Consider the following 10,595-nt stretch of genomic DNA (forward strand, 5'->3'; position numbering starts at 1 on the left):
AGTGAGAACAAAAATTCAACTCATTACCTAGAGGCTTTTGAGTGAGAACATACAGCTTGACAGACAATCAAGCAACACATTGTCTACCACAAGTATTAGAAGATACAAGGGTGACAAAGCACCTACACGAGCGACTCTCAAACCTCCAACTTTTGCTTCCCCTAATTTACAACTTTGGCCACTTGTACAACTAGAGATATAATTTTTTTTCCAGTTTAAATCTTCTTGGCCTGCAAAATAAACTGAGATATATCCAAAAGAAATATCACATAATCAAATCTGTCAAGATTTAAAACACAATCTGTGTTAATGTTCTGGTTTAACATATCACAACATCTCTCAGGGCATCTTTCCTGAGTAACATGTTAGAACATCTTCCATAATATCTGAAGTAAATCATGTTTTAGCAAAATTGTGTCAATCCTAAAATTATATTACTACAACTAACAAGACATTTCCTCCACCCATTTAGTATGCGTAGTTGTTATCTAGGAGAACACTTTTAACATCTTTAGCTGATCTTGGTCAAGAGTGAAGAGAAAAAATTACAAAGTATAAGCATACAGAGTGCTCTAAGTCCCTTCAAGGACCAACTTCTTCAAATTACGCGAGTTTATTTTTTTCAATTGATGCTCTTGTCAACCCACGTATAAATATATCTATAAATTTGTATGGACTTTCGGTAGTCCTAGATTATTTGTGTCTTTGATTTGATTAACTTTCTTTACTAAAAAATCAATCACACAATAATGAAACCTAGTGTCATTAATAAAGTTCTTGAGTCATAAGGATTAGAACATCACATTACTTTATATGCTCCGTTCTTTACCTTTCTTGAGACAAAGAAAAGAGACAAGTAGAAAGTGAAAATAGTGTTGTCACAAGTCATTAAATTTTAAGTTGTGGCTCAATAGAGAGATTCACATAGAAAAGTAACCAAAAAAAAGAGAAGACAAAAGAGAATAGAACTAGAAAATGTGAGATGAGAAATAAGTACATTGACAATATTACATGACTCAAAATAACTTAAACAACATTTTCATTAATTTAACCATATTAATCTTCAAATCTTTGCAGCAACAAAACTTCTAAGAAATAACCAACCAGACACCTTTTTCTTAACCTTCTTTTCCTTAATAGTATCCAAACTAGGCTTCCACCCTTTCCCTGACAACTGCCTACTCAAATTCAAATACTCTCCTCTCTCTTCCATCATCTCCGGCAAAAACTCACAAAACTCAAACCTCTCTTCTCCATTCATCTCCAAACTTTTCTCAACCTCTCCAATAGCCTCATTCCTTTTCTTCAAAAACCTTACAAGCCAAGGAACAAACCCTTGAGAGCACATAAGATAATTACTAGAATCAATAGACGAATTAACAACCGAAAGAATCCTACGACAATCTTCCGCCTTTAGTCCAACCGGCTTCCCTGGCTTCATCGGAACCATAACATATTTCTTGTTCATCTCAAGATTCTTGTCGGCCGGCAACGGTGTTGGTTTTTTCTGATTCAATGCTGAGTGAAACTCGACAACAACATGTTTTGGATGCTCTAACATGAGTTCGGCTGCTGTTATTGGTTGATCAAGCTCTTGAAGTGAACCGTCATAGTGAATGATTTTGATGGTAGCATGAAATGAGAAATGGTTTCCCATTAGAGAGAGATGTGGAAAGAGAGGTGTGAGAAAGAAGGTGAATATGTATGGAATGGGAAATGATGTTTGTTAAACCGCTCCATCTTGTGAAGAATATAATGGTGGAATTAGTAGTTTGATTTGGTTCGGTTGTTGCCTCTGACATCAGTTACAATTTGCAACTAGGAACAAGTACACTAAACTATTTTTGACTTTGGAATAGACTAAGGTTGAATAAGCCTTAAATATAAAGAGAGACAAATATGGTTACATTATTGAATATAATTAAGCATGTGATTTTTTTAATCATAACCTCCAAGATCTACTATTACAAAATCTAAGAATTGTAAAAAGAAATTATAAAAATGATTGGAATAATTTATTATTATTTTTTTAAAATGTTAGGATTTTAAACCAATCAAATGAATCAATTAAAATTTATTTATTTTTAATTATTTTATTTGAATAGAGTATTAAAATTTTAAATTGTTATTTATTAAACAATTTTTATAAACTTTGACACAAATTTAAAATTTTAAAATAGAAAATCATTTGAAATTTTGAAAATTTAAATAAATTAATTTGTGTATTTTAAAAATTTTAGGGACTAATTCGTAAGTTTTTTTTGGAAATTTTGAAGTTCAATACAAAATTTTCAAAATAATATAGAGATCAATTTACAAAGTTTAAAAGATCAATAATAATAAATTTGACAATTTACGCTCTATAAAATTTACAGATATTTCCGCGCATGAAAATATAAATCGTATCATTTTTTTTAGTAACTTTAATTTTATTTTAAATTATTTATAAAATAACACGTATAAAAAAATAAAATAAAATAAATACTTAAAACGCCATATAACCATTAATAAGTAAGAGAAGTCAACATTAAAACTAAAAAAAATGTAAAAATTATGTAAATTGTTATAGATGAGAAAAACTTTAGTGGAAACTATTTTTTTTAAAAATCAAATCAACTTTACTTTTTACCAAATAAATTTTTGTTTTAAAATTTGACTTTAAAAATCATTAATAAAAAAACTCACAACCACCTCGAATGGGTCCTTAAATTAAACTTTTGACAAAATAATTCAAAAATATTCATCATTCTAACAATTTTCTATATTTTTATATTTAAACAAATAGTTTTAATTAAATCATTTTAAATTTAAAAAAAAAAATATTTTTCTTCATTAAAATTCCTCATTCAAAAACACTTTAAAACTAGATTTGATGATGTACATGAAATATTCCCCACCCAATTATCTGCTTTGTAATTGTACATGTTGATATTTGTTTTGATTTAACTATGGGTTGGTGTTTCATTATAATGTTGTTAATTTTGCCAAGTCTTTTTCTAGGGTAAGTATTGCCAAGTCTATTCACCTAGAAGGAGTGGAAATTCGAGGAACAGTTCAACTACCACTTCATTAACTAATTTAATTAGATTACCATGAGTGGTATGTAGTGATTGATTGGTAAAAACTTATATTGAACTCTCCAATTTAAAATAGTTTTTAAGGATAATATTCATTATATTAATTATTTCGTGTAGTATTAATTTGCTCATAAGAGACAGAGTCCTCATGACCTTTTCATAGTCAAAAGGGAAAAACCAGAAAGTGGGCACAAAACGTATAGGCATTAACAACTTGGACACTCAAACACTGCACCGATCTATTAATCTAAAGGACCATGATATGAAGGTTGGAATTAATTAGAAGGAATTAATTTGTTCACCTTAACTTCATGGAAAGGGTACTGTAGTGTAGACGATTTCTATGGCAAAATTCATTGAAATTTAATATTTCTTGAGAGATTTTTGCCGTTGTAGTTGATAATAAGAGATGCATTTAGTTTGATAGTTAGGTGCCATTATTCTAAGAAAAAAGAAGTGAAACACTACTACCATTGCACGGATGAGATTATGAAAATTTCACTAGTTTATAATTTAGGCACAAATTAGCGAGACTCTATAATTATACTCTGTCTGATTTTATGTATAAAAAAAATTTATTTTTTAAATTAATTTGAATAATTAATGTATTTAATCTATATACAATTTAGATATATTCATTATTCAATAATTTTTTAAAAAAAATTATATATAAGACCTGAGAAGTACTTTTATTTGCTTTTGGTTTGCAAACCCAATATATGTGGTATACTATTAATAAGCAACTTAAGTCTTGCTAACATTTGAAGCAACTGAAGAATGATGACAATCATTGCAAATTATTAGGGTCATAAGGAAATGTCCCATGCCCACAGCATATCATTCCGAATTTTCAGTTCTTATAGGATTACAATAATGACTCCATTGAGTATTCAACAACTAAGATTTTTATGGTGGAGGAAATATATATTCTAAATATTTCTTTGAGATGAAGTTAGTTCGTTTTAGCTAGTAATTTAATATCTCTTCATATGACATTAACAATTTTCATTATTCAGTACACTTTTTTTCTCAAGGTATGATTTCTATTAAGAATTATAAGATGATATTAGAAAGATGATTATTATGATACATTCTTTCATTTTGTATTTGATTTTTGAGTTATTCGTTTATCATTTTCACCATTATTTTTCACTTTCTTCTTGGTCATGACACAAAACAATCTTACAATTCATCAAAACTCAAACATGGTTACTTCATGTTGTTATTGGTTTATATCTTCCACATGCTTATGATCCATTGTTTTGAATAAATAAATAAAAATTGTTCCATAGTAGAACTAGAATTGATCGAAAAGTGAGGAGACCGAGTTTGTTGTGGTGGTCCCGATCTTCTGATACACAAGATAAGGGGCTTACCTGTAAGGTTAACATAACAACGCTCAAGTTAGTAAGAGAGTGAAAAGTGACGTGTGATGAAAACAAATTTAAATGCCTGAGAAATGATGCAATTTCTCTCTTAAATAGGAGAAGTGGTTAGCAATTGAAAGCGTGAAGTGAGGCATGGATTGCGACCAACCGTCAGATTGATCTGGTTGGTCAACATAACTTATTTGGATGGTATCGGCCGTTTCCAGATAGGAGAAGGTCTTCCTATTATATACGCTTCTATCGTTTCCACCTTATCATTGGGGCCTTTTGTCTTTGGGATTTGTAGACGGTCCAAAATAGCTGCCCTCAAAGTCCTTTTCTGCTTTGCTGGATGTTGTGAAAAAATGATGTATGTGCAAGTATACACAAACAAAGTGGTATAACAAGTGTTAAAAATAAGAGTATTAATCCCACAAAATTGTCTTAATTTAATTTGATTTTCAAGTTCAAAGTTGCGAAGAGTCATTAGTAGAAAATAATAATAAGTTATCATTGTCACAAAATCAGAGTGAATAATGATAACTTAAAGGCAAGAAAGTTTTAAATAGTTGAGAGGAAGTTGATCAAGGATACATTTAACGAGTTTCACCTAGTGTGTTAGTTTGATGAGATTGTCGTGACAGATGAGCTTCTAGGGTTGCTCATAGACTTTAGATCTTAGGCCTTATGAACATCCATTAATTTGGCCTTTTGTTAATACACGTATTAGGATAGAACACAATGCAGACATGAAACGTGTATCATTTTGGACATATTGTATAGAGAGGCTCCTTTAGCCCCCAATTGCTGCTTTTCATAATTTGTCCTCTAGTGGTCATGCTTATCTGTTTAGATTTCCTAGCTCAACCTTAATTTTCTTCTTCAAGAATCTGCCATGTTAGCCATGTTGCTAAGAATAAAACCCTTACCAGCATCTCCTAGCTCAAGGCTTGTTGGGTAGTGATCATGAATTCCCGATGTGACAGAACTTGCACCAAAGCTACTTCTACACATAAAAAAAAATGTGAGAGTACCAAATGTGCTCTATACTAATTAAACTAAAATCAAATAAAACATACTAAAATAACACTAGTTTGTTGAACATGTGAGTTCGAGCACAAGAGGGGGAGGATTGAACTGTGGTATTTAAAATTCGCGATTACTTTTATATTTTTATCGATTAAGATTGTGATAGTATTTTCTTATAGGAATGAGTAGCAACAAATAAAACGGTAAATTAAATATCATAAATTAACAGGAATGGGTTAGAGATATTATACCGAAGATTTATACATGTTTGACTAAATGTTGGCCTAGTCCAGTCCCCAAGAGGTCTTCTTGAGAGTTTAATTATAAACTTTGAGCTTTTGAAGTTTATATCCACATACTTTTATACAATATAATCTTAAGATTTTTACAGGCTCATCCTCTACCTAATGTATTTTTACCATATGTTAAGCTAACGAACCTTCTTAAATATTTTTAGGTTGATCTCAATAACCGATAACAAAAAAAAAAATCGAAAAAACTCAATAAACAAAACAAATATTTTATTATTGGTTTATATCATGAACCAAACTCAATCTTCTCAAGAGAATCACACTCTCAAGAAATAAACAAAAAAAAACATGACCACTTACTAAATCTTCCTCACTATGACAACTTTAAGTGAAAGAAAAATTCTTTTTCGAGAGAAAATAGATAGATAAATTCCAAATAAAATGAAAAGTTTTGGAAAGTGGCGTGAAATGAAGAGGAGACAAGCATTCTTTATGTAGGAGTTTGGAAAACCAGAAAAAGAAATAATCCATAAGCATAATTGATAAGCCAATCAATTAGCATAATGTTTCAATTGATTGACCAAGTAATTTTTAATCAATTACCTTGCCCAAAAAGTAAATTTTGGATATAGAGTCGTTACAAATTAACAAGGTGTTGTCCTAATCGTTTTGCCCTTATCCAATCAATTGGCTTAATGTTTCAATCGATTAGCATAAGTTATCAATCAATTAGTTAATTCAATAAATCTTTAGAAAGAGATTGGACAACTTTTTAATCACTTGGTTTGCCCTAGGACACAATTTTTAAGATAAAAATATTTGAAAAAAGTTATTTTAAGATGTGTGTGTGTGTGTTAGTTTCCTTAGTATTTAAAAGTTACTTCCTTACTTTTGCAAAACTCGGGTCATTCAGACAGACAGACACGACCTGGCGAGTTTTCACATTTTATCAGAGGCTTCAAGATTCTTTGTTGGATGCTCCTGATCGTATAAGCACTTTATTCTGGAATCTTTTTCTATTTATGAGGCATGAGATGTTTCTATAGTTAGGTCAACATGATCAACGAGTTGAAAGCTATTGCGACCGACTTTAATCATCTTTGTCGTCATCAAAACTTCATATGGATTTTATACGATATTTTTCACCTTTATACCTGCAAGCATATATATCTACATACTCCCCCTTTTTAATGATGACAACACATATTTAGGGAGGTGGTAAAAGAAATGATAGATATATATTTGGAGTGATTAAACTCCTTCTCAATTAAGTAGAGAGTATACTACTCCCCCTGGGAGTATACTTCTCCCTTTTTGTCATAATCTAAAAGGAAGAAAATAATGAAGCATGTAGGTCCTAGGTAACAGGAACAAGTTATCTTATAGAGATGGACGTGCACAATCCATAGTAAGGCATAAAAAAGGATTTTATTTTCCCCCGCAGAAGCTAGCATTCAGCTTTGAAATCAACGGGTGGGTAAGATTTAGAGAACTTCTTCCCCTTGATTCTTTCTCCAACATAATTCAGAAATTCTTAAATCTTTCTAAACCGAGAAGAAATTTTGGAGTCTACTTATATTTTGCTCGGATTTCTCCAAGAGATGATTATTTCTCCTTACAATATTTTGACAACCACTTTTTAGTCTCCTTAAGCCTTAGACTAGTATTGAGCTCTAGGTATTTGGCACCATTTTGCTCCACAAACTCTTATAAACTCAACCCAAGGTCACTAAGAAAAAAATTGACTATGCAATTAATAATTCACTTACTAGATATTCAATAAGAGTTTTTCTAGTTTTCAATCTCTATTAAGTGTACTACATCAAAATCTCATTATAACTTGAGAAAACTCCCCCTTTTGAGGGGATGACAAACCACCGTCGATCTTTCTTCTCCTATAAGAGGTTCCATGATCAATGTCAACACCTTGATAACATTTGTGGAAGAATACCAACAATGACTTGATCAAATCCTTCAGGTTTGACAACCGTCGTCAGATAACCACTTCTTCTTGTATACCCAAGATAGTGCAAAAGACTTTTTCATATTTTAATATTCGTCTGCATCATATCAAAAACATCCTTGCATAAGGATTCATTAATAGCATCAAATCGATAAAAATAACATGCACAAGAAGGGAATGCTTAGTTTTGAAGAAATGTTACATCATTCTTCCTTTTTAGAAACTTGTTTTCAAGAAGAGAATAAGAATTTTATAAAATCGGGAGAATGATTAACTTCCTTATGGATGTAACAGTTCAAGAGTGCACTCCATAGCTTTTCCTTCGCCTGCACTCCATAGCTTCTCCTATAAGAGGTTCCATGATCAATGTCAACACCTTGATAACATTTGTGGAAGAATACCAACAATGACTTGATCAAATCCTTCAGGTTTGACAACCGTCGTCAGATAACCACTTCTTCTTGTATACCCAAGATAGTGCAAAAGACTTTTTCATATTTTAATATTCGTCTGCATCATATCAGAAACATCCTTGCATAAGGATTCATTAATAGCATCAAATCGATAAAATAACATGCACAAGAAGGGAATGCTTAGTTTTGAAGAAATGTTATATCATTCTTCCTTTTTAGAAACTTGTTTTCAAGAAGAGAATAAGAATTTTATAAAATCGGGAGAATGATTAACTTCCTTATGGATGTAATAGTTCAAGAGTGCACTCCATAGCTTTTCCTTCGCCTTCTTTTTGGTCCTACCGCAAAGCCTTGTAGATTTTATTCGCCCCCATCCAGTTCAGTATTTATCATTATCGGCTCATCATGGACTCAAATGATGAATTGGCAGATGAAATCTTGTACAAGCACATCATTGGTTCACTAAGGTACCTATACAACACTAGACCTGATATTTTTCATAGTGTGAGCTTTGTAAGCCGATTCATTGAGGAACCAATATCATGCCATTTACTTGCAACTAAAATAATCCTCAGATACATCAAATGCACTGCATACCATGGAATACTCATGCCAAATCAAAATAACTAAAGAAGAGAAACAAAGGCATGTGGTTATTCTGATTCAAATGGGAGGAGATTAAGATGACTGGAAAAGTACAACACATTATTGGGAAAGCTCCAAAACAATGGATAGTAGTCATATGATCTTGTGAAGCAAAGTATGTGTTTCCAACATTATGGATTGAAATGTTGTAAGGAGACATGATTGTTAGTGAAGTTGTAACAAGTTGTTTGTTGACAACAAATCATCAATTGATCTAGAGAAATGATACTTGTACACTGCAAAGTAACACTACACCGTATTATTATACGGTTTTGATTTTTTAAATTGTTTAATTATTTTTTATTTTATTTGTTTTAACAAAAAAATATATGAATCATGCTTTATTTGTTAGGGTGTAAATACATGTTGTAGGATTTTAGGTGTAAGCATAGCAATGCTCATTGATCTAGCATGTTATCCAATGAATCATGGAATAAACAAGCATATAGAGAAAAAATATCATTTCCTATTAGACCTAAGCCGACAGAGATAAGTTAACGATTGAATACAATTCTCACTTAGTTAGAAATTTTTGTAAAAAATTTTAATGATAAAATCATAATATAAAAACTGATATTTACAGAATTTATATTAGTTTTTTTACTAGAAATTACACAGAAGTCTCACTTTTCACTAGATAAATCATTTAGTCTCAATCCTTTTTATCGTATCAATTTTTCTTTTACACAGGAGTAGTATATTTTTGAGCAACAGCAAACATTCTAGGCACTCTAATCTCATCCCTAATTGCAATTTGCAAACACTTAACCAAAACAAAACTAAATCAATATTCCATCGCAAGGTATAAAAACTGTTTCGCAAAATTCGATTATTCCATCAAGAAGATTCAAAAATTGGATCCAGAACAGGATTCCATCGTCTTTGCCGGACACAGTAAACACCTCCGTCATTTTCCGTTAACTTCGACACCGGCGAAACCTTCGCCGTTTTACTTCCCTTTCTTCTTCCACTCCCTCTCTCCGCAATCTCAATCTCAAACTCAGAAGCCTTACAATTCACCCTACTCACTGGCACCAGCAGGTAAATCTTCCCGGCTACAAGCTCCTCATCGGCATGCAAGGCCGTGATCCGTCGCGTTCTTAGGAGAACTTCCGCCGGAGTGATGACGTGTCCGAGAAGTTCAATCATGAGTTCCGCCGATTTCGTAGGTAGCTTGATCTCACGTACGGTACCGCAAGTGTCCAAAAGCGTTGCTGTTTTCTTCTTAGCCTTTATTATTAGTTTGTTGTTAAAAATCTCAAAAGTGGCAGAATTTGTAGGGATGCAAGAACAAGAACATGTGTTACCCATGGAATTGTTTGTTAAAGAAGAGAGTCAAATTGAGGAGATGAATATGCTAATTTTTTTTTTGTATGTGTTGTATGAGAGTGTTGGGTGCATAGTTATAGGATTTTAGGGGTAGAAAATAAATGAAATGAGAATAAAAGTCAAAGAAGGGAATATTGAAGTGGATTTTGGCCTACTTGGAGAACTAGTGTTACAAACGCGGATCTTCATTTTCTAGCTGGTTACTCACTTTTAAACTTGTATTTGTCATCATTATATACATGTATGATTTATTTATGAATGTGAATGAAATTGATATTAATTGATAGTTTAATTTTACCATCTTAGAGAATATAAATATATATTATTGAAAATTAAAATATAATTGATATTACAATTTTTTTAAATTATATTTTAAAAATGATTTTTATGAAAAGCTATTTGAAATAATTTTAAAATTAAATCATTTTTTGAAATCTTAATATTCAAAAACAATTTCAAGATATGAAATATTTAAAATAACATTTTAAAAATAATTATTCAAACTGAATTTTCATTTGAAA

At 31.3% G+C, this 10,595-nt stretch overlaps 2 protein-coding genes across 2 annotated transcripts; both read right to left on the reverse strand.

The window, feature by feature from the left end:
- Nucleotides 1–883: 883 nt before the first annotated feature.
- On the reverse strand, nucleotides 884–1,833 carry LOC131612701 (uncharacterized). Its single transcript, XM_058884464.1, has one exon. The coding sequence runs from the start codon at nucleotides 1,655–1,657 to the stop codon at nucleotides 1,064–1,066; it is 594 nt and encodes a 197-aa protein (XP_058740447.1). The 5' UTR covers nucleotides 1,658–1,833; the 3' UTR covers nucleotides 884–1,063.
- A 7,261-nt stretch (nucleotides 1,834–9,094) lies between these two features.
- LOC131612702 (uncharacterized) lies at nucleotides 9,095–10,266 on the reverse strand. The gene has a single exon (XM_058884465.1). It carries the CDS (start codon nucleotides 10,054–10,056, stop codon nucleotides 9,583–9,585), a length of 474 nt encoding a protein of 157 aa, XP_058740448.1. The 5' UTR covers nucleotides 10,057–10,266; the 3' UTR covers nucleotides 9,095–9,582.
- Between the last annotated feature and the right edge of the window lie 329 nt (nucleotides 10,267–10,595).

Source organism: Vicia villosa, linkage group LG6 (assembly GCF_029867415.1).
Source record: "Vicia villosa cultivar HV-30 ecotype Madison, WI linkage group LG6, Vvil1.0, whole genome shotgun sequence".
Lineage (NCBI taxonomy): Eukaryota > Viridiplantae > Streptophyta > Magnoliopsida > Fabales > Fabaceae > Vicia > Vicia villosa.

Coding starts and splice junctions, on each gene's coding strand:
- LOC131612701 (XM_058884464.1), bottom strand. CDS start 1,657: ATGGGAAACCATTTCTCATTTCATGCTACCATCAAAATCATTCACTAT.
- LOC131612702 (XM_058884465.1), bottom strand. CDS start 10,056: ATGGGTAACACATGTTCTTGTTCTTGCATCCCTACAAATTCTGCCACT.